Below are 24,375 nucleotides of genomic sequence, written 5' to 3'. Positions count from 1 at the left end.
TATTGAACATAAAGACACTTTATAAAGTATTTCAAGGGTTTATCCCATCCCACCGTGGACATCTGCAAATATTTGCTGAATGACTTTTATTCCCCACAATGGGTAGATTATCCTTGAAGATGCAGAATATCCGTGAAGATGGAGAAACCTGCTGCAAGATGGACCCTCAGAAGCGCCTGAGGAAAATTCCAGTAGGCAGTCCTCACGATCCAGTCCAGGGGCCAGCAGTCTGGTGTCACGGTCAGTCCTCACTTCCCACCCCACTGCCCCCTTTCAAATAGGAAACGATCTTGGGAAGATAGCTCAACAGTTGGAGGATAAACGTAGCAAGCCCCCTTACTCTGACATGAAGGTATACAGGAGAATAAACCTCTCTCTTTATCCGTTCTCAAGAACATTCTGCATTCTAAAGTGTTGTGTTGGAATGCCGGCCGATCGGTTAACACCCACTTGGTGTTCAGTTAAAGTTCTGCTGCTCTAGGAAGACTTCCATCTGATTAAGGAAAACACGGCATGGACCACGTACAGCAGAGTGGCTACATATGAAAACACCTGCAATCGAGATAAGTGACAATTAACTGGCTATTCACGGGGGGAGTTCGGAAAGCCATGGGCTGTCCATGCTGGGCTGGCCGCTCTCATGGTGCTCGGGGTTGGCAGCCCTGGAGCATGTGGGCGCCACTGCTTCCCATCACACATGCAGACGTGCTCTTCTGTGGAGCCCGGGTGTGACCCAGAATGCCCTGAGCACAGACTCCAGGTGACCTCATGACACACTGGACTTGGCATGCAAGGTCAACCCTCTGTCAGCACATGTCATCACGTTAGTGCTGCCTAACTGAAACGAGGGCCCCCAGAGACCCCTCCAGTGATAATTGCAGATGATTATATCCTGCTCTTTGTGGAAAACTTCCTTCCTGCACACCAGTAGGACCAGAGTCCACCACTGTGATCCCAGTGGCCTTGGCCAAGAGAGTTTGAACACCTGGGTATCTTCTGACCCCAACCAGAATTTTATTCAGAGGGAGCCAGGCCATGGGAAGTGAGGGGCTGAGATGGGGAAGAGGGATTTTGAGCTTTTGGCCAAAGGATGGGGCTTACTGAGAGAGCTGCTGGGAGCAGAGGCCAGGAAATGCAGCAGAAAGGTCACTCCGTGCCCTTTCAAGGCCCCGATCTGTTGTGTTCGCTTTGGAGAGTATCACCCAGCTCTGGGTGGCTGGTCCCCAGAGGTTTCCTGCCCCTTAGCAAATACCTGCACCTGGCTTGTGACCTTGGGTGTGAGGGTCAAGAGTTTCCAACCCAGGCACAGCATCCGACTGGCTGCACTCCCGTGACTTGAAAATTCTCATAAAACCAGCCGTCACGGTGCCCTCCCTCGCCCTGCCTCCACACCTGGGTGAACCCTCACCCTCATTGCCGGGGCAGTGAGTAACTTGAGTTATTTAATAACCAGGCAAGAAAATCCATCTGGGAATCAGATACCCTGTCCAAAGGGAGCAGTCACAGATGAGTGAGAAGCCCCTCAAAAGAGGCCTCTGCCTATCAGGCAGGAGCAGTGTCCCGTGTTGGGGACTCAAGGCCCAGCAGAGACCCTCGGCAGGAGCTCCTCAGAAGAGGGGCAGGGAGGCGGCAGACCGGGGACACTGAGAGCCAGGACCGGGGGGGGCGGACTCAGGCCCTCAGAAACCCCTCTCCGTGAGCGATGGCCATTGCTGTCCACCATGGTTAAGACCACGGAACCACCAGATTTCTCCAGAAAATTTCCAGCTACTTTCAGGCAACTCTCACCAATCCTCGGATCCCTCTGGTGCAGGCTGTCTGCTGCCAGCCCAGGAGAGAGGGGGAAGCTGAGCGCTGGAGGAAGGTGTGGAGTTACCGGAGAGAGTGAGGGGTGGTCAGATGCTCGTGAAGGCCCGGCGCGTGGGGGAGAGGGTCTGGCCACACCTTCTCACATCCTCAGACTGCCCCCACCTCCGCCGCCGCCACCCCACCCCAGATCGTGGGAAAGGCGTGTGCAGTCTGGGCAAGGTCTGGGGTTAAATCCTGAGCCTGTATTCAGAATCCCTTCTCCCCTGTGCATGGACACAACTGATATTTTGAATACAAAGATGTGACTTTACATGAAAACGGGCTCATATTTCCCCTGGTTGGTGGGGGAGGGGGGTGTGTTCAGCCCAGCGTATCCGCCCGCAGGCAGCATTTAGATTCCTGATTCTGCCCCCGTGACTTTGCCAGAGTCTTCGCACCGCTCTCCAACTGAGCTCACAAAGATATGGGGACATGATCAGTCATGAAAAGGATAAATAGATGATGCTGGTGTAGTCATCAGTGGAACAGTAAACAGCAAAGAGAACAAACCTCTACTTCCCCACCCAGCGGTGTGGAACAGCCGCACCATCCTGATGTGGGGAGAGAAGCCAGACGTGGGAGCAGGCACACAGTGCTCATGAAGACCCAAAGCAGGTGGAGTGGGCCCCAGAAGCTAGACATCAGGACGGGGTTTATCCTGAGTGAAGGGGCACGATGACTGGGCAGGGCACGAAGGGGACTTCTGGGAGCTGCTTGTTATGTTCTGCGTCTCAGTCTGGATGTTTGTTACACGGAGGGTTGTGAACTGTGAATAATGGATGGATTATGGAAATTCATCAAGCTGTACCCGTGTCCTCACCCCTCAAGAAGCCTATCTGCGCTGTTATTTAGTTGCCAAGTCGTGTCTGACTCTTTTGTGACCCCATGGGCTGCAGCCCGCCAGGCTCCTCTGTCCATGGGGTTTCCCAGGCAAGAATACTGGAGTGGGTGGCCGTTTCCTTCTCCAGGGGATCTTCCTGACCAAGGGATCAAACCCACGTGTCCTGCACTGGCAGGTGGATTCTTTACGGCTGAGTCGCCAGGAAAACCCAAGACATCTATGCTGTATTTTGATAGAAAGGAAAAAAGTCAGAATGTGGTAGAGCCCGGCGGTTTTCAGCTAGAGATTAGACCAGTGGACAGGGTCATTAACTCACCCCACTCGGATTGCTAGTCAAGTGCTGGCCCACTATCCACATTCCATCTAGGTTTCACTGCCCTTGTCCGCAGTAATTCTACAGAACTGGTTGTCAGATGCCTGGCTGATGTCTGTTCAGAGAGAAGGCTTCTGGGGTCGGGTTGGGGGCGGTACCTGTGGTTTCTCTAGTGCGGGGGCAATGAAACAGTCATCTGAAGGTGACGGAGGAGGCGAATGACTCTTCTAGAGGGAAAGAGAGCCTGCTGTGATTCTGTTTAGAATCCAGCCAGCTTGGGAGATGCACCCGTATGGGAGAGGCTCCCACTCTGTGGGACAGTTGAGCGGGTCCCAGGGACCATGAGGAGGCCTGGCTTATGGCACTGGGAAGCAGCTGGGAGCTGAGGGGAGTGTGTGGCTTCCCCAGGGAAGGGGATGGGCCCCTGGAGGCTAGCAGACAGGCTTCGAGGCGCTCTCCCCGAGACCCGTCCCTCTGGGAGCAGGAAGGGCACTCGCACTAACCCCCTTCCCAGAGCCCAGCGGCACCCACCCCTTGGGCTTTCTCTCAGCCTCTGTCCTGCCTTTCCCCAAACGGGTGGGGGCAGCACAGCTTTGGCACTGGGGCGGGCATCTTGTGACCTGTCATCACATCTGACCTTGGGGTTTACTTAATTCATAGGTTGCTCACTAGAAATCTAAGCGCTGTTTCTGAAGCTTTTTCTTGTTTTTTAAATAATATCCACAGTTAGAAATGTATTTGATATAACGAGTCAGCATACTGGGGCAAGCCCACACATGTGTAACTCTGGAAAAGAGCTTTATGAAATGATATATTCTCTTATTCCCTGTTATCCTGACCCATTCCAGCAACAAGACGATTCAGATTATGACCTCACAACCTGCCAGAGGGTCTGGCTTCCCAGGCGGAGGATGTTCCCTTCAGAGCTCAGAGACTTGCAGGCAAGGTGCCCCCCAGATACATAATCTCATCCCTTCTGTCCTCCTGACGGGGGGAAGGTGGTTCCAGCACCTGTTCCACCCGTTGTTCACTGGGAAGCTTCGGGGGGTAAATCAGGTTGTCCATAGGCGCTCATACACTGCCCGGCCCCCGCGGTCACGCACCCTCCTCCGCCTGCCTTCTCAAAGCTCGCCCAGCCTGGGCAGTGCGCACTGACTGGCAGTCACGGGAGCCGGGGCACACCAGTCCCTTCCTCTGGGGCTCTGTTTCTTCAGAAATGAGGGGAAGTTTTATTTTAATTGAAGTCTAGTGAACTAAAGAATAACAGGGAGGGCCTGGGCAGCCTTCCACTCAGTACCTGTGACAGCGAGCAGTGGGAGCTGGGAACAGGGCACCTTGACTGGGGACTCACCACAGCAGAGATGTTTTCATGGTAATATTTGTAGAAGAAGCCGTCTTGCAGCTGGATGGTGACCAGAGCTTCCAGGACAGACGCGCCAAAGTAAAACAGGGCGGCGACACAGTGGTAGGCTGCATCCTGCGGGGTCAGAAAGAGCCATCAGAGAGATGGGGCGGCCGGCTGGGAGGCCTGGGGCGGCTGTGGTCCCAGCAGGGCCTGTCCACCCTGCCTGACCCTGCCTGGCCTGGGCCAGGCGCCTCCTCCAGCCTCTGCCACTTCCTTTGTCACCCCGCCCCACCCCCTCCTCAGAGACACTGATCGCCCAGGGTCGATGGGCTGAGCTTGGTCTCACTGGTCTGGAGGCAGAGTAAGGACTTTGCTGGAGGAGGGGCGCTGCTTCCCCGAGAGGTGGGATCTAGTCGTGGGTCGGGGAGCGGCCCTTTCTGCTGCAACTGGTAGAGATCAGTTCTGGGCCCGAGAAGTGTCAGCTGTGGTCACAGTCCCCAGTTTGGATGTGGCCTCGGTGCTCAATTCAGAAAGAAAGACTCAGGCCATTCGTATTGTTGTTTTGTTCTTAGCCTTTTTCTGGAAGGATGACCAGGGATGGGGGCTCCAGTTATGTTTAAAAGCAAAACAAAAGGAATGTCCCTGGTGGCACAGTGGGCAGGAATCCACCTGACAGTGCAGGAGACACGGCTCGATCCTTGGTCTGGGAAGAATTCACATGCTGCGGGGCAACTAAGCCCGTGCGGAGCCTGAGCTCGAGAGCCCGTACACCGCAGCCAGCCGTATGCCGCAGCCAGAGGAAGCCAGAGGAGCCGCTGCAGGGGGGACCCGGGCACCGCAACGGAGAGAGCCCCGCTCACCCCAACTGGAGCAGCCCAGAGCAAAGCAGCGGAGGCCCCGCACGGCCAAGTAAATACGTTTTTTTTTTTTTTTTTTTGCAAAAAAGCACTAGAGCAGGCTTTTGAGTAGTTATAATTTTCAGGGGGTTTCTAAAGTGTAGGCTGCAGGCCTTTGGAGAGTTAGAGGCCTGGCTAACAGCCCCACCCCCGTCCAGGGGAGGTCAGGGCAGGTGGCCCAGGTGTCAGTTTCCCCTCTTCACGGCCCTCAAGGCAGAATTCATGCGGAAGGGAGATCACAGGCCATCCCTCTTCCCCGGCCAGGCTCCTCTCTGGTGACCCCGCGTTAGAGGCGGGGACGGGAGCGGGGCAGTGAGCACGCCTCACACTGGGCAGCGGGACCCACCCCCGGCGCCCCGGCCCCTCCCTGGAGGCGAAAGCCAGCCCTTCTGGGTGGTGGGAGAGGCCGACTGACCCCTGGCAGGTGCAGGAGGGACAGGGAGGGGTGTTGGGCTGCTGGTTTCCAGGAAAGGGGTGATGGCAGAGGAGAAGGCAGAGCAGCCCCTGGAGAACCAGGCAGGGACAGTGTCAGTCAGCCTCCTGCCGCGGGAGCCCCGGGCTGCTGTGGGCCGCTCGGCCTTGGAGGACGGGCAGGAGACACCAACAGGGCTCCTCACCCAGCACTGGGAAAGCCCACCTCCCGGGGGAGAGCGTCCATCACTACCCCCTGCCCCCAGACATGCACTGGACTCACCAGGGTGATCCATGATGTTCTGTTGCCGTGGGCGCCAATTACATACAAGAAGGCCAGGACAGTGGTGGCTACGAAGCAAAACACAGATGCGAACATGACCCAGCCCTGGATTAGGGGAATAGGCACGTGGGATGAGGAGACCAGGATCCACACCAGCCCTCCAAAGACCTGCAGAGGGAGGGAGAGAAAGAGTGACGGTCAGACCAGAAACGCTGGGGAACCAGGGGCATTTCACAAATACTAACTCAGTTCATCCTCACAGTGTCCCAAGTATGGGGCTGACCCATTTGTGAGATGGAGAAACAAAGGCACATGTGACTTAAACATGTTATCCCTAGAAAGGATTTATACCATCCAGTTTTATCAGTAAAGGGCAAATTCTGGGATTATATCTTTCCTAGTATTTCTTATAGAAAAATATCCTTCTGGTCGAGGCGAGGGGAAGGCTATGCTGTGCAGTTTGTGAGCCAGGGACTGAACCCAGGGCCACAGCAGTGAAAGTGCCAAGTCCTAACCACTGGACTGCCCAGGAACTCCCCGAAATATTCTTTCTTTTATAAAATGGTAGTGAGCAGCAGATTCTGTTGGTCTTGGCCGAACAAATTAGCCACACTGTATCATTAGCATTTAATAAAAAACTTGATCTTGAAATCCCCAAGTCTCAGAAGTTCTCTGACTGTTGGAGGAGGGGTGGAGTGGGGAGGCCCAGGCCAGCTGGATCTCAGGTTTCCTAGGACAGGCATGAGAGGAACACCCCTCCTTGCCATCATTATCCAGAAGACACCCTGCTTCGCGTCCTCAGGGTCAGGGAGCCCCCAGGATCATAAGGACAGACAAAGGGTCATGACCTCAGTGCCCTGGTCTAGCTCCCTCTGTGGACAAGGCATAGTCATGCTGGGAGTCTCTGTGCCTGCCTTCCCTTCTCCTTGTCCCTCTCCATCCCAGTGAGGTCACCTCAGCCTCCCCCAGCGTCCCTAGCCAGAAAAGGCCTGGGCTGGGACACAGGTGCACGCAGCTTTGCAGTCAGAGGGCCCAAGGAGCTGCAGAGCTTGGCACCATCCTCCTGAGGGTCTGAGGGTTGAGGACGGGCCCCCTCCTAGCGCTGCATCCCCTGTGGTGTGACTGCGCATGGCCACACCTCGACCCTGTCTCCCTGAACCTGCTGCCCGCTTGCTGGGTGAGAGGCGGCACTTCCTCACAGGTGTCCTCTGAGACTCTTAGCTGAGAAGCACCAGAGGACCATCACATCTGGGTAGAAAAATCAGTGCAGTGAAGAATCTGCAGTTATCAAAGCCAAGGTGGGCCCAGTGAGTCAGATGCAGGCAGCTCTCACCAGAAAATTCCTCTAGGGGTGACTGGAGCTAGTGGGACACACTTTCCAATAATCAGTGGAGCAAAGTCCATCAGGTAAACCCCTCAGACTGCCAGGGTGAGATGTGTGTGTAGACTCATCCATAACTGCCTCCAAGATCAAACAGACTGCTAGGCCTTTTTCACAGGAACAGGGACAGAAGGATGTGAGCGTGCTGATGGGTGAGACGGACTTGGACTTGGAAGGCACGAGAGCATGGCTTGGAGAAGAGGGTGGATGTGGCATGCCCGTCACATGAGCAGGGCCCTGCCGGCACATAATGTGGGAGGGCCTCCCCACCAAATCCTCTGGAGGAGGCCCCGGCTTCCTCCACTGCAAATGATACTTAGGGTGGTATGAAGCCTGAAACTGTGGGTATGCGTGTGAAGCTTCTGGCCCTGTGCCTGGCATCACCCAGGCAGGGGGAAGACTGCTAACCCAGGATGCCAGCAGCCTGGGGCATACAGACCCCGAGTCAGTCAGTGACAACTCAAGACAATTACCAGCCCTGAGTGGGCAGAGTAGCACCAACTGGGACATGGACCCAATAGAGGTCTGAAGGGGGAGGTGGACTTAGCTGATTTCATTTGTTTTTAATCACTCAGTGATGTCTGACTCTGTGATCCTGCCAGGCTTCTCTGCCATGGGATTCTCTAGGCAAAAATACTGGAGTGGGTTGCCATTTCCTTCTCCAGGAGATCTTCCTGACCCAGGGATCAAACCCACATCTCCGCCTCTCCTGCATTGGCAGACAGATTCTTTACTGTGCCTGGCCAAGTGGTCAGGACGAGGCTTTCCAAGGGAGGAACAAACACCTCAGGACCCAGAGGCTGCTGGAGCAGCAAGGATGGCTTAGGAAGGCAAGAGGTTGGGACACAGGGGTGGGAGAAGTTGTGGCTGGAGGCAGTGTGACCTCCGCATGAGTTGCTCGAAGGCTTCCCTGGCCCCACTCAGTGGAAAGCCGAGATTCAGCATAAATCATGTGGCTGAGCCGGTGCCAGGCCACACTCCACCTACAACATTTGCAGAGAGCAAACAGAGCAAGCCGAACACCCACACCCAGGAGATAAGGCGTCCAGGGCAGGGAGTCCACCCCACCCTGGCCTCAGCACCCCACTGGCCAAATATTTGTCAAGAGCGAAGGGATAGGTGAGGGTTCAAGCTCTTCTCCTCCTAAAGAAAACCCGGAGGGAGCTCCCAGCTCCCAGGAAGCATGCTGAGAGGCAATGGTTCTGAAATGTCAGTCACACCAGTGGAGACATGGCTCCAGCTTCCAGTCATCTCTGTCACCCCTAGCCTGCAACCTGGACATCATCCTCCATAACAGAGATGGTGAAGCAGGGGCAGTCTCAGACGAATGTCTCTAAGCTGAGTGGCCTGAGAGTCACCAGGGTTGAGCTCTCTCTGGGTCCCAGATCCCCATGCTGGACAATGGAGGTGGTGCCTGGGCTAAGGCAGTGTGGTCCTTAACCATCAGTCTACACTGCCTGGGTCACCTTCAAAACCCCAGTGCCTGGGTCTCATGCCCAGGAGAGGAGCAGAGTTCTAGGACAAGAAGCAGACATCCCAAACTGTTTGCAAAGACTTTGGAATGTGTCTCCATAACACAGTCGGTCCATGGATGATGTTCTGGTAACTCTTGTCAAACCAGAAGAAATGGCTTCTGTCTCTAGTGTCTAGCAATGCTGGCCAAGATACCGCTCCAGTTCCCAAGTGGCTCCAGTGCGAAGTTTCCTTTCCTCTTCTTAAGCTTCCACCCCTGTTTTGCCCTGAACATGGGAGTCACTCCTCCTCGGGTGTCCTCTGGACGCAAGGACATAGCCTGTGTGTGTGAATGGAGTGGAGCTGGGGATCTGAGCCACCCTGGTGTTCTAGGACTGGAAACTGCCATCTTCCACTCTGTCTGGTTTTAGATGCTGAGCGGAGGTGAAGTGCTGTAAGAGCCAAGGGCGTTCTACAAAACTAGACAAAAAATTGCCAAGAAGTTTTTATTGGATGTTCACCCCCATCAAATTATTTTTGTGAATAAAATTTCTTCAGAAGGTGGTCTTAGGGAAGGCTCTCATGTGAACTCAGAGTAGGTCCTTTCTCTCTCTCTCTCTTTTTTTTTTTTTTTTTGCCACGCTGCAAAGCATGTGGGATCTTAGTTCTCTGACCAGGGATCAAACCTGTGGCCCCTGCATCAGGAGCTCAGAGTCCCAACTACTGGACCACCAGAGAAGTCCTCTGTCTTTTCATTTCTGAATTAATCAAGAGGAGGCAGGCGAAGGTGGTTAAGTGTGTAGATTTCAGAATTACTGAGTTCCAATCAGCTCTGCCACATTTTGCTGGCAACTGGTTGTCCCTGGGCTAATTCCTTCCTCTCTGGTCCCTATCTGAAAAACAGTGACAGCAGCAGGTCCCACCCCATGGGGCTGGGGTGAAATGGGTCTATACCTGCAGGAGCAGCGCACACTAAGTGCTCTGGATACTTGCTGTCACAACTGTCATATGATGGGGGCAAGCCTCACCTGTAGCCATGTGCCAACCCCAGTCAGTCAGGATGGCAACATGCACTTATCCCTGCTAGACCTTGCTGAGACCCAGAATTTTAAAATTAAAATTCCAAAAGCATTGAAAAAGAGAAAACCTTACCATCTCCCAGAAATCAAAAGTTGGGGGAAATTTGTCTGCTTCTGCAAAAGGGAACAGAAAGGACATAAAAAGATGAGAAAGCCTTCCTCCAAACAATGAGCTTTGGTTACAAGAGAGGGCAAAGGATTCCATCGGCACATTCTTGAGACTGGCGGACCGCCTCCTTCGCTTGTGCAAGGCCGAGAGCTCCGGGTCCACAATCGTCCAGTGTTTTTACTGCAGGACTCGGTTCACTGAGGACAAGGCAGAATTGCTCAAATTCTCTGAATATTTTTCTGGGGTTCCATTTTACTCTGTCAAGGCCACCAAGAGCAGGCACTCTTCCAATAACAAGGCAAGATGTTTCCCAAAGAGGATGTCCTGTGCAAGGTTCTTCAGACACACAGCGTGGTCTCCAGGGGCTCAGGGTCAGAATCCCCAAGCTCCCAGGGTAGGGGGTGGTCCTGAAGGCATGTGTGGACAGGAGCCTGTGCCTCTAACTGGAGGGTTACAGGGAACTGGCTACAGAACACAGCCAGCCGGGACCCCCAAGCCCTCAGGTGCTCTCCCAGGAACAGCAGCTCCAGCTCGTGTTTCTGGAAGTGTCTGTGCTCACTGAACTCTTTTGGCAGTCAGGGATCACTGTGATGCCAGGCAGGCCTGTGAGGGTGGCCTGACCTGTAGAGGAACCATGTTCCTGGAGAAGCAGCAGTCCCAGCTCTAAGTCTTGGTTGACTGAAAAGAGTAATCATTCCATGAGGTAGAGTTGAGGGCATTTTCCTGTGTGTGTGTGTGTGTGTGTGCGCGTGCGTGTGTGTGTGCGTGCGCACGTGTGTGTGTGCACGTGTGTAGAGGCTGGCTAAGGATGAACTTAGAAGAACAGTTTGGCCACCTGACGTGAAGACCTGACTCATTGGAAAAACCCTGATGCTGGGAAAGATTGAAGGCAGGAGGAGAAGGGGATGACAGAGGATGAGATGGTGGGATGGCATCACTGACTCAAAGGACATGAGTTTGAGCAAACTCAGGGAGATGGTGAGGGACAGGGAGGCTTGGTGTGCTGCAGTCCATGGGGTCTCAGAGTCAGACATGATCGAGCGACTGAACAGCAACAGAAGCCGCAGAGAAGGGAACAGTCACCAAGTCAAGAGGACGGGAGCATCAGATGGCAGGAGGAAGCTCGGAAAGGGAGGGCAGAGCACTGAGGACTTCCCCAGGACCCAAGAAAACGGGTCTGAGAGCGAGGCTGGGGCCTCTTCCGGTTCTGAAAGGCAGAGCGAGCAGGAAGCAAGCGCTAGTTCTGATATGAGCCCCTCCACCCTTGTGCGGAGGGACTGGGCTCCCAGCAAGTCCAGGGAAACCCTTCTTCCATCTGCTCACGTACTCAGTCACCCAGTCATTCATTCATTTGCTCGTGCATGTAGCAGACACTGAGAGCAAACTGCGCTGAGGGCAGGTCCGGCCAAGGAGGCAGACTTTACTCAAAGCTTCACTAGCACCTGGGGCCCGCCTCTCCCTTCCTGTCCTCTCTCGGCCAAGCCCCACCTGAGCAGCTCTGGGGCCACCGAGGGCAGAGGCAGGTCCTGGGGAAAGTGTCGGGACCCCAGTGAAGAGGTCCAGCTAAGCACCGCTGCCCAGGACAGGGGCAGCGCCCAGAAATTTGCACAAGGTCCCCTCCTCTGACCCTATGGCGGTGTCTGGGGGCAGGTCAGAGATTCTCTGTGTGGGGACCCTCTCCCCCTCTACCAACTGAGGACTCTGGCCTCTGAGGCTACTCCCATGGGGAACGCTAGGAGCAGTGCTAAGGCTTCGTGACTCAGCTTGCTTACCAGGTGCTCTGCCCGAGCGGCCCCTTTGTCAGCAGGCTTGTTCTTTCTGGGGGACCCATTATGACGTCACCCTCCCAATATAGACTTAGATAGTGTCCCTTTTGCTTCCCAGGTGGCTCAAGTGGTAAAGAATCCAGCTGCCAATGCAAGAGATGCAGGGGACTCGGGTTCGATCCCTGGGTTGGGAAGACCCTCTAGAGAAGGACATGGTAACCCACTCCAATATCCTTGCCTGGAGAATTCCATGGCAGAGGAGGCTGGCGGGCTACACTCCATGGCGTCATAGAGAGTTGGACACAACTGAGCGTACATGCATGCACTCAGTTCCGTTCAGTTCACTTGCTCAGTCGTGTCTGACTCTGTGCAACCTCATGAACTGCAGCACGCCAGACCTCCCTGTCCATCACCAACTCCCGGAGTTCACTCAGACTCATGTCCATCGAGTCAGTGATGCCATCCAGCCATCTCATCCTCTGTTGTCCCCTTCTCCTCCTGCCCCCAATCCCTCCCAGCATCAGGGTATTTTCCAATGAGTCAACTCTTCACATGAGGTGGCCAAAGTACTGGAGTTTCAGCTTTAGCATCAGTCCTTCCAAAGAACACCCAGGACTGATCTTCTTTAGAATGGACTGGTTGGATCTCCTTGCAGTCCAAGGGACTCTCAAGAGTCTTCTCCAACACCACAATTCAAACGCATCAATTCTTTGGCACTCAGCTTTCTTCACAGTCCAACTCTCACATCCATACATGACCACTGGAAAAACCATAGCCTTGACTAGACGGACCTTAGTTGGCAAAGTAATGTCTCTGCTTTTGAATATGCTATCTAGGTTGGTCATAACTTTCCTTCCAAGGAGTAAGCGTCTTTTAATTTCATGGCTGCAATCACCATCTGCAGTGATTTTGGAGCCCCCCAAAATAAAGTCTGACACTGTTTCCACTGTTTCCCCATTTATTTGCCATGAAGTGATGGGACCGGATGCCATGATCTTCGTTTTCTGAATGTTGAGCTTTAAGCCAACTTTTTCACTCTCCTCTTTCATCAAGAGGCTTTTGAGTTCCTCTTCACTTTCTCCCATAAGTGTGGTGTCATCTGCATATCTGAGGTTATTGATATTTCTCCCGGCAATCTTGATTCCAGCTTGTGCTTCATCCACCCCAGCGTTTCTCATGATGTACTCTGCGTATAAGTTAAATAAGCAGGGTGACAGTATACAGCCTAGACATACTCCTTTTCCTATTTGGAACCAGTCTGTTGTTCCATGTCCAGTTCTAACTGTTGCTTCCTGACCTGCATACAGATTTCTCAAGAAGCAGGTCAGGTGGTCTGGTATTCCCATCTCTTTCAGAATTCTCCACAGTTTCTTGTGATCCACACAGTCAGAGGCTTTGGCATAGTCAATAAAGCAGAAGTAGATGTTTTTCTGGAACTCTCTTGCTTTTTCCATGATCCAGCGGATGTTGGCAATTTGATCTCTGGTTCCTCTGCCTTTTCTAAAACCAGCTTGGACATCTGGAAGTTCACGGTTAACGTATTGCTGAAGCCTGGTTTGGAGAATTTTGAGCATTACTTTACTAGTGTGTGAGATGAGTGCAATTGAGCGGTAGTTTGAGCATTCTTTGGCATTGCCTTTCTTTGGGATTGAAATGAAAACTGACCTTTTCCAGTCCTGTGGCCACTGCTGAGTTTTCCAAATTTGCTGGCATATTGAGTGCAGCGCTTTCACAGCATCATCTTCCAGGATTTGAAATAGCTTAACTGGAATTCCATCACCTCCACTAGCTTTGTTCATAGTGATACTTTCTAAGGCCGGCTTGACTTCACATTTCAGGATGTCTGGCTCTAGGTGAGTGATCACACCATCGTGATTATCTTGGTCGTGAAGATCTTTTTTGTACAGTCCTTCCATGTATTCTTGCTACCTCTTCTTAATATCTTCTGCTTCTGTTAGGTCCATACCATTTCTGTCCTTTATCGAACCCATCTTTGCATGAAATGTTCCCTTGGTATCTCTATTTTTCTTGAAGAGATCTCTAGTCTTTCCCATTCTGTTGTTTTCCTCTATTTTTTTGCGTTGATCGCTGAAGAAGGCTTTCTTATCTCTTCTTGCTATTCTTTGGAACTCTGCATTCAGATGCTTATATCTTTCCTTTTCTCCTTTGCTTTTCACTTCTCTTCTTTTCACAGCTATTTGTAAGGCTTCCCCAGACAGCCAGCCATTTTGCTTTTTTGCATTTCTTTTCCATGGGGATGGTCTTGATCCCTGTCTCCTGTACAGTGTCACGAACCTCCATCCATAGTTCATCAGGCACTCTGTCTATCAGATCTAGTCCCTTAAATCTATTTCTCACTTCCACTGTATAATCATAAGGGATTTGATTTAGGTCATACCTGGATGGTCTAGTGGTTTCCCCTACTTTCTTCAATTTAAGTCTGAATTTGGTAATAAGGAGTTCATGATCTGAGCCACAGTCAGCTCCTGATCTTGTTTTTGCTGACTGTATACAGCTTCTCCATATTTGGCTGCAAAGAATAAAATCAGTCTGATTTCGGTGTTGACCATCTGGTGATGTCCATGTGTAGAGTCTTCTATTGTGTTGTTGGAAGAGGGTGTTTGCTGTGACCAGTGCGTTCTCTTGGCAAAACTCTCTATTAGACTTTGCCCTGCTTCATTCCACATTCCAAGGCCAAATTTCCCTGTTACTCCTGGTGTTTCTTGACTTCCTACTTTTGCATTCCAGTCCCCTATAATGAAAAGGACGTCTTTTTTGGGTGTTAGTTCTAAAAGGTCTTGTAGGTCTTCATAGAACCGTTCAATTTCAGCTTCTTCAGCATTACTGGTCGGGGCATAGACTTGGATTACTGTGATATTGAATGGTTTGCCTTGGAAACGAACAGAGATCATTCTGTTGTTTTAGAGATTGCATCCAAGTACTGCATTTCGGACTCTTTTGTTGACCGTGATGGCTACTCCATTTCTTCTAAGGGATTCCTGCCCACAGTAGTAGATATAATGGTCATCTGAGTTAAATTCACACATTCCAGTCCATTTTAGTTCACTGATTCCTAGAATGGTGACGTTCACTCTTGCCATCTCCTGTTTGACCACTTCCAATTTGCCTTGATTCATGGACCTAACATTCCAGGTTCTTATGCAATATTGCTCTTTACAGCATCAGACCTTGCATCTATCACCAGTCACATCCACAACTGGGTATTGTTTTTGCTTTGGCTCCATCCTTTCATTCTTTCTGGAGTTATTTCTCCACTGATCTCCAGTAGCATATTGGGCACCTACCGACCTGGGGAGTTCCTCTTTCAGTATCCTGGCAGAAGCATGGCCGAAAGGAGCTACCACACATTCGAGGTCAGGGAGGCGGCCAAGAGGAGCTATCCAACGTCCGAGGTCAGGGGCAGCAGCCAAGAGTGCCAGGCTGCGACGGTGCAGGAGTGGCCGAGAGAAGCTGCAGGGGCGGTGGCCAAGAGGAGCAACCCCACATCCAAGGTCAGGAGGGGCGGCTGTGAGGAGATACCCCTCATCCAAGGTAAGGAGCAGCAGCTATGCTTTGCTGGAGCAGCCATGAAGAGGTACCACGTCCAAGGTAAGAGAAGCCCAAGTAAGATGGTAGGTGTTGCGAGAGGGCATCAGAGGGCAGACACACTGAAACCGTAATCACAGAAAACTAGTCAATCTAATCACACAGACCACAGCCTTGTCTAACTCAATGAAACTAAGCCATGCCCCTGGGGCCACCCAGGACGGGCGGGTCATGGTGGAGAGGGCTGACAGAATGTGCCCACTGGAGGAGAGATGGCAAGCCCCTTCAGGATTCCTGCCCTGAGACCCCCATGAGCAGCACGAACAGCATGTGTACACTAGGGCCCCTCTAATCTGAGGGTGAGGCCAGGACCCAGGGGCCTTGAGTCTGTTGGTGAGGAGATGGAGAGAGGTTTGGGATTCAGAGACAGGCTGTGAGTTCAGGTCTGCAGTGATGTTAACTGGATGAGTGTGGACTGTCGGCCCCTGTCCAGGCCGGAGTCCCTCCTCCTGGGGGTTGCAGGGAAATCTCCTCCTCCCCAGAACCCTTCTCTCTCCACGGCACTGGTCATAAGCATGAGGGGGTACTTCTCCCCCTCCTTCCTGCTCCTCTCTTCTTGCCCCTCCCCTCCTAGCCCGACTGCATTCTAATAGGAACCAAGGCTCCAGTGTGGAATTTCAGGTCAGCTGAGACTGGCTCTGTGGCCTTTCTTCCCACTGCCCATCACTGTGTGACAGCTTTTCTTCTAGTTCCTACAGATGTTTTTAGGTCCTAGGACCTTGGTGTATTAAACTGACTCAGCACGGGTTGTTCTGCCCCAGTGTGAGTGCAATATTGATCACATAGTGGGAGGGACAGAGTCCCCTGGACGGCAAGGAGATCAAACCAGTCAGCCCTAAGGGGAATCAACCCTGAGTACTCATTGGAAGGACTGATGGTGAAGACAAAGCTCAATCACAGAGTGGGAGGGAGAGAGTCCCTGGGACGGCAAGGAGATCAAACCAGTCAACCCTGAGGGAAACCAACCCTGAATACTCATGGAAGGACTGATGCTGAAGACAAAGCTCCAACACTTTGGCCACCTGGACTCATTGGAAAAGACCCTGATGCTGGGAAAGACTGAAGGCAAAAGGAGAAGAGGGTGGCAGAGGGTGAGGTGGTCAGATGGCATCACTGATGCAATGGACATGAACTTGGGAACTCGGGGAGATGGTGAGGGACAGGAAGGACTGATGTGCTGCACCATGGGGTCGCAAAGAGTTGGACACGGCTCAGGAACTGAACAACAACAAGGGAGGGACAGGGAGCCTGGGAATCCAGGCGGAGAGGCAAGGCTGCTACATTACCCTCAGAACTAGCTACACCACTAGAGACTGCCCGCCCGGAAGCTACCAGGAGCCACCACTTCCCACCAGAATGCAGGAGGCAAGTCAGAGTCCCATGATGCACAGAGTACCAGGGTCCCGCCCCACGCGCCGTGGGACAGTCTGGAAGCTGTGAGGAGCTGGCCCACGTCTCCTCAAGGCAGTGCCTCAGGGCCCAGGGGTGTCACTTGCTGTCCTCACATCCCTCAGCATCCAGAAAGAGCACCCTCTGGGGTATCTCCTGAATGCCTAACCCCAAGGGGCCCGGTCCAAAGCACCAAGACCAGGTCCCAAGTGAGAGCCAGGAGGAAGCTCAGCTGGGCTTGTATGAGGGGTGGAAGCTGGGGTTCAGCACTGAATCCAGAAAGAGCCAGCCCCCAGCTAGGTGCAGACTGGCCCCATCCCACCTTGAGGCCGGCCCCAGGTGGCCCAGTCCCCATACCAGCCTTTCCCCCAGACAATGTGTCCTGAGTGCAGAGCAAAGCCCTTGGATAAAGAAGACATGGCACACAGATACAACGGAATATTACTCAGCTATATGAAAGCACAAAATAACGCCATTTGTAGCAACATGGATGGAACTAGAGAATCGCATACTAAGTGAAGGAGGTCAGAAAGAGAAAGACAAATTCCATACGATACCACGTATGTGCATGTAAGCTAAGTTGATTCACGTATGCTAAGCCACTTTAGTCGTGTCCGACTCTTTGGCACACTATGGACTGTAGCCTGCCAGGCTCCTCTGTCCATGGGATTCTCCAGGCAAGAATACTGGAGTGGGTTGCTGTGCCCTCTTCCAGGGGATCTTCCTGACCCAGGGATTGAACATATGTTTTCAGCATTGGCAGGCAGGTTCTTTACCACTAGTGGCGCCTGGGAAGCTCTGATATCGCTTATACATGGAACCTAAAATATGGTACAAATGAACCCAGCTACAAAACAGAAACAGACTCACAGACACAGTGATCAGACTTGTTTCCAAAGGTGAGAGGAGGAAGGCAAGGGACAGACTGGGAGTTTGCAGTTAGTAGATTACAAATGTCTGCATTTAGAATGGATGAACAACAAGGTTCTGCTGTATAGTACAAGGAACTATATCCAATCTCCTGGGATACACCATAATGGAAAAGAATATGGAAAACAGAATGTAAACCTTCGGTTGATTCATACTGATGTTCGGTAGAAACCACTGCAATACCGTAAGGCAATTATCCTTCAATTAAAAATAAACAAATTAAATAAATAAAAACAGAGTGTATACACGTGTAAACCTGAGTCACTTTGCTGTACAGTAGAAATTGGCACGACACTGCAAATCAACTGTTCTTCAGTTTAAAAAAAGAGCCGAGCCATTCCTACAGCGGCACAGAGTTAGCCTCGGCAGGCATGCTCTGCCTCCTCCATGCTCTCTGGCAGCCGGGGGGAGGGGGCGGGGGGCATGGAGGTTGTGGGTACAAATAGCCAGCCTGACCCTGAGTGTGAGCTGTGCCTTTGCAGGGGCGTCTGGAACCTGCCTCCTCTCTTCTGACAGCGCTCAGACAGAGAAGGGGGCTCCATCAGCGCTGACGCAGGGGTGACTTATGGAAGACTTAAAAGTAATCTCTGTCAAGGTGGCTTGGCCGTGATGATACATGCACGCACAGGTCTGGGAGCTAAGCCGCATCTTCACCCTGAGCATTTTCCAGAAGAAAGCTCAGAGTCACTGCTTCCTGATCAAAGTAGCCTTCCCGTTCTTGAAAAACTTGAAAAGTCAAGTTTACCTTAGCTCCAAGGACAAACCCCCGAGAGACTTCTACCTCCCCTCCCTTTAGAGAAGAAGAAAGGTGGAAACCCAGCTGTGCCCTCAACAGCTGCGGGGAGGGGCCTGCAACAGCGGAGAGACCCAGGGCCAGGAGACAGAGGGCACAGTCGGGGAAGCCAGGCTGCCTGGCCAGCAGGGCCGGCCCCCACTCTTTGGTGACTGGAGGGGAGGTGGCTGTGGTAACAGAAAATTAACCCAGGAGCAGAGAGGTGCTTGCCAGGAACCCAGGGGAACCTCAGGGCACCCGTCTCCCCGCCCAGCCTTTCACTGTCCCCACCTTAAACATTCAGGGTGTAGACTGGCCTCCCAAGGACCACTCCAGACCCAGCTGGGTCACTGGGGGCCATGAGGTGGTATCACATGCAGACTCTTGGACCTGCCCAGGAGCTAGCAGCTCAGAGCCTCCAGGGTGTTTGTAGCAACAAGGCCTTGGCGGGTGTGGGCTTCCCAAGATCTCCAAACTGTCCCTTCACCCTCTGGGGGAGCTGGGGGAGAAGAGGGAACCAGGCCTCACCCAGGGCTGCCAGGTGGGCAGAATGATCCCATTTCCTGTAGGCAAAAGTTTGTCATGTGTGTTGGGGTGAATTCAGGACCTGCTGTCACTGCAAGGAGGCCCAATCTGGAGATGGAGTTCCCAAGCGAGTGCCTCCCCTCTCTGAGCCTATTTTCCCCCCAGCTCTAGAAACTCTAGGTTTCTGGGATTCTACAGCTCTTATACCCTAGGGGTCTCCAGGCTGCCTTCCCCGTGGAGCCAGAATGCCAACCTCCCATTAGAAAACAGCTTTATTATCCTGCCCCCACCCCACCCCACTGTCTAGTTCCCATTCTGTGGTTCTGCCTTTCCCCAGACAGGTGAAGCTCTAGGGTAAGTGCCAGGACTTTTCTCTGCTGTGCTTAGTCGTGTCCAACTCTTTGAGACCCTATGGACTGTAGCCCATTAGGCTCCTCTGTCCATGGGGATTCTCCAGGCAAGAACACTGGAGTAGGTTGCCATGCCCTTCTCCAGGGGATCTTCCCAACCCAGGGATCGAACTCAGATCTCCTGCATTGCAGGTGGATTCTTTACCATCTGAGCCATCAAGGAGCCTGGGAATACTGGAGTGGGTAGCCTATCCCTTCTCCAGGGGATCTTCCTGACCCAGGGATAAAACGGGGGACTCCTGCATTGCAGGCGGATTCTTTAACAGCTGAGCTACCAGGGAGGTCCTAGGACTTTTCTGGTCACCGTCAAATAATAAAAAGCCCCCAGTCACTTTGGGTCCCTGAAAGTCTCACTTTAGTGTCAATAACTACTCTGTTCAGGCTTCCCTGCCATGCGGGAGACCTGGGCTGGGAAGATCCCCTGGCGAAGGGCATGGGAACCCACTCCAGTATTCTTGCCTGGAGAATCCCATGGGCAGGGGAACTTGGGGGGTCCGTGGGGTAGTAAAGAGTCGACATGACTGAGCGACTAAGCTCAAGCATAGCACATGTTCAGTTCACTGTAAGCGTCGACACGGCCAATGATTCCAGGTGGTTCCCCACCTTCACCCCCTAAAACTGCACACTACAGGCTTTGCCCCTCATCACTTGACCTTCTCTGAGCCCTTGGGCTCCTGAGGTGTGCAGGCGGGGGTGGGGGGCAGCAGCGTGCTTGAGATGTGGGTGGCACCCCCAGCACACTCTCCAAACAAATGTTCTCTCTCAACGTCCGGCCATGCTGTCAGCGGTGCTGCCTCCAGCAGGCTGCAGAGGAAGGAGTTGGGTTAAAGATTATTACATAACCTGTTCTCAGGCAACCCCTCCAAAAGTTCTGAAAGGGAGGTGTCCCTCTCAACACTTTGTGAAAGAAGTTTCCTTTGGGGACCCTGGCTGGGGCTTGAGACAAAAGCATTCTATGTTAACATCCTGTTTTCTGAACATGTCCCAGTATCATGAAGCCCCTGGCTTAGGCGAGGGCGGTGGCGGGGCGGGGGAAGGGAAACCAGAGCCTTGGCTCCAAAAGGAAAAATTCTCTCGGGTGGGTGAGGGGAAACAGGCCAGAGCACAGCCCTGGGAGCTGTTGAGGGTGGGGGGACATTTGACATTCCACCTGCGCCTGGAGGGGGGTGTACACCTGTGACCCGCTGCCTGTTACAGCAGCAGGGCCTTGTGGCTCCGGGGTGCTTATGGAGACAGGGTCTGCCACAGCCTTCAGAGGGCAGGAGCCCAAGGGTAGGGGTGCAGGCCTAGGGAAGAGCTGCCTTGCTCCACCCAAGCTACCACCCTTCCCTGCTCCTGGGCAGTTTCCTGGTTTGGGCGAGCTCAGCAGAGCTCCACCCTGCAGACCTGGAGGCGGAAAGTTTTACTGCGGCACCTCGCAGGCTATTGGGAGGTCAAGCATGAGAATATGGACTGTGAGTAATCAACAACTTGCTTGACCACAGATTTAAAAAATAATCAAGCCTTTCACACCCATTGGACTAGCAGAAAATTACGAAGTCTGACTCTACCAAGTGAGGCAAGATGAAGCACAATGGGGACTTTCATAAGCTGCTGGTGGGAGTCAGGAGGGTTATACAGTATGGAGACCTTCTTTCTAAAGGAATGCGAAGTCAGCCAGAGTCTTGGAAGGGGCCTGAGCAAGAAGGGGTCCAGAGCTTAATTAAGCTCCATCAGCTTCCTGGTAACCCCACTTATGAGTTGGAGTAACCATTTTGGACATCAGTGTGCTAACATTTGGGAAAATGAGGGTGTGCAGTCGCTATGACCCAGTGAGTCAAATCTCTTTGTGTTCTTGAAAGAAATTCCCCAAAGTACAGGAGCAAACACAAGAATGTTCTTTGGCAGTGCCATCTGCTGTATCACATTTGGAAATTGCCCAAATGTCCATCAATAAAAGACCAAATAAAGAGTGTCAGTGTGTATAAACCTCAGAACAAGGTTGTGTGAAACCCATGTTGAAGAAGGATGTGTACCATCCTTTCTATAAAGCGGGAAAATATGAAACCACACAGGTGTAATCACAAATAGTTAGGGGTGCGGTAAAAGTCTAACATTGAACACATGTTCAGCCCAGTGGTGGTCCTGAGGCTGAAGGGAAGAGAGTAAGATAATAGCAGAATATGCAGGTGGTTTAGATGTCATCTGAAAGCTCTATTTCCTTACTACTGAGAGTAAATAAGGAAAAAATATTAAGATATAACAAAGTTGAGTGATAATTACATGAATGCCTATTAAAGTATGTATACTTCTCTGTCATTTTTGAAATAGTTTTCAACTTTTAAAAAGTGAAAATGAAGTTGGCACAACAGAAAACTAACCATTTAAAATTGACCTGTTCAGTAGCATTTAATACCTTCACGATGCTATGCACTCACCACCTCGATCTAACTTCAGAACATTTTCATCACCCCCAAAGGAGACTCCATACCCATTAAGTTGCTCCCCATTTCTCTCTCCTCTCAGCCCCTGGCAAACCACCAATTTGTGCTCTGTCTCTAGAGATCTACCCATTCTGGACATTTCCTGTAAGTGGAACCAAATACTACGTGACCTTTTGTATCTGGCCGTTTTACTTAGCATAGTGTTTTCAGGTTTATCACCCTGTACCAGTACCTCATTCTTTTCTACAGTCAAGTAATATTCCACTGCATGGAATGTCACTATGCGTTTATCTGTTCACCTGTTGATGGGACATTTGGGCTGTTTCCACTATTATGACTACTGCATGTTCACGCACCTATTCAAGTCAGGGCAAGAGGAGGAAGGTGTCCCAGAGTCTTTTGTATGAAGCCCAGTGAACACATCCTTAAAAAATTTATTTATTTACCCATGCTGTATGGCTCGTGGCATCTTAGTTCCCGGATCAGGGATTGAACCCTGGCCGCTGGAAGTAGAAGGGTGTATTCTTAACCACTGGACCACCAAGGAATTCTCAACGCATTTTCTTATGCTTCTTGTTATAATGCTTCCCAAACAGCTACAAAGGCAGAGTAAACTATTCATTAGGGCAACTCAAGAGATACTAGCAAGTCCTTCTGTGGCTTAAAAATCTTTCTGCCCCATCACACACCTCACCTTTAGCCTTCATCACTTACAATCAACAAATTCTGTCGCGTAAATACAGTAGCCTCTGAAGGAACAACCTATTGCTTACTATGCATGCTCATTTTCAGGCTAAGTGCTGAATAGAAGCACAGAGACGAGCCATTTGGGGACGGAATTTTCCAGTGAATGCAAACCCCTTCCACTTTGGGACTGGGTGTCGCCACCTACAAATGGTGTGGCTGAGATTAGAGGTGTCTAGAGCTTCTTCTAGACGTCCCTTCCTGGATGCTGGCTAGTCCCAGGATTTAAAGTTGCTCTGTATACACGCAGGTTTGGGCTCAAGTTCAGTGATACGGCGCCACCAGGCAACCTCGACCCCTTCAGCCCTCTCCCCACGGGTGCTCCCCCTCTACCCTCCTCGGGTAACAGAACCTGCTGGGTTTGCTGTTCATGCCTTCCCCAGCCGAGCAGGAGGTAAGAAGCTGAGGTCCCATTTTTAAACAGGTTGGATGTTTTCTTTACCGGCTGACTCTCCAGGCAGCCACTACCGCGGTGGGGGTGCAGGCACAGGAGTCTCCTGGCTCAAGGAACCACACTCAGGAAAGAAGTACAGCCCGTCCCTTGCCAGGTGAGGGCCTGGCACCCTGGGGAGCTTAGGCTGAGGGTGGTCTGAAGCCTCGCCACAGAGAGCACTTCCCAGGAGCCCTGAGGAGGAAGCGCTTTCCCACAGCCTCCGGTTGGGGCTCCAGTGTAAGGAGGGACCAACTTCAGGTGCAGAAGCCCTTGGATGCTCAAGGTCAGCCAAGGCAGGGCCCGGCTTTCAGGCCCCTCTTCCTTCCCCCACACTCCACAGTGAGCACAGTGACTGGCAGAGCATCACAGCCTGTTGTGTTATTTCCATATCAAAGTGGTGGCCAATTCCTTCACCCACCAGAAACGTTCAAGAGAAAATAACCCAGATTCGGCTCCTCCTATGACATTAATCCCATCTCCACCCTTCGCTTGGTAATACGCAGGTGTCTTTTGCTGATTTTTAACCTTTAAAACAAAATCCTAACCCTGGGGAGAGCCGGGTGCATCTACAAGGGCGCCGATCGCCAATAAGCCCATGGGAAGCAGGTTGGGAGCGCAGCTTTGGACCCGGTGCGCTCCCCATGGACCCGGGCCAGCTTCCGACATTTGATCCGTGTTGCGAGTTTGGTTTTTCCACCCAAATCTCGGAGACGGTTTATCGTGGGCTTGAAGGGGCCAAAGAAGCATCGCGGGGTGGGGGCTGGGGAGAGCCTTTCCTCCTGCGGCTGCCAGAGGCTCAGGGACCCTCACGGCTTGCAGCAGAGGAGAGCGCACTCCACGACCCATCCCCGACCTGCCTTTCCCGGCGCGCCGGCGCCAGGCGCGCCAGACACTCACAAATTCAAAAATGAAGAGCAGGTCCGGGAAGGTGGTGAAGACAGCGAAACCGCTAGGCAGGCTGCTGACGCCCGACGCCGCTGAGGGGGCCATGCTGGCGGGCTGGCGACGGCCTCGGAACCGGACGGGACGAGCGCTGCTCTGACTCTGCGCTGGCCGCTCTCTTGCTCCGCGGAGCCCAGTGGCCCGGGCGCCCCCGCGCGCGGGTTAAGAGCAGGGGCGCCCTGGCCGAAGAGGGAGGAGTCCCGGCCGCCGCCGCCCGGTCCCCGCCCGAAACCGTGGGGCGCGCCCCAAGGGCCCTGCCCAGCGTCATGGGCACAGCCCTGAAACACTCCAAGGTTGAGACTGGGGTTTGACTCCTGAGCCCCACGTCTGGGCGCCACCTTCCATCGGAAGCCTCGGTGAGGCGCTTCACACTCTTTGCAGGTGATTGGCGTTTCTTAAGAGTGATCACCATCAACAGTTGGCTCCCCAAACTCCGCAGGCACCGCGGCATCTTTTGGATCAGCATGGTGCAAACTG

The 24,375-nt window shown here is 52.6% G+C and overlaps 1 protein-coding gene across 1 annotated transcript; it reads right to left on the bottom strand.

The window, feature by feature from the left end:
• Window positions 1–24,056, bottom strand: MAL (mal, T-cell differentiation protein). The gene is made up of 4 exons (XM_018054820.1): window positions 23,854–24,056; window positions 5,938–6,105; window positions 4,354–4,479; window positions 1–552 (listed from the first exon to the last, which is right to left on the bottom strand). The coding sequence occupies exons 1-4, from the start codon at window positions 23,944–23,946 to the stop codon at window positions 478–480; spliced, it is 462 nt and encodes a 153-aa protein (XP_017910309.1). The 5' UTR covers window positions 23,947–24,056; the 3' UTR covers window positions 1–477.

This window comes from Capra hircus, chromosome 11 (genome assembly GCF_001704415.2).
Source record: "Capra hircus breed San Clemente chromosome 11, ASM170441v1, whole genome shotgun sequence".
Lineage (NCBI taxonomy): Eukaryota > Metazoa > Chordata > Mammalia > Artiodactyla > Bovidae > Capra > Capra hircus.
The sequence above is the reverse complement of the archived record's forward strand: the minus strand, read 5'-3'. Positions and strand labels throughout refer to the sequence as shown.

Bases quoted from the DNA above. Each gene is read 5' to 3' on its own strand.
- MAL (XM_018054820.1), bottom strand. From the start codon at position 23,946: ATGGCCCCCTCAGCGGCGTCGGGCGTCAGCAGCCTGCCTAGCGGTTTC. The intron at 6,106-23,853 runs GTGAGTGTCTGG...CTCCCTCTGCAG, and splicing joins TGCTCTTCATTTTTGAATTT to GTCTTTGGAGGGCTGGTGTG. The intron at 553-4,353 runs GTGAGTCCCCAG...TCTCGATTGCAG, and splicing joins ATGAAAACATCTCTGCTGTG to GTGTTTTCATATGTAGCCAC.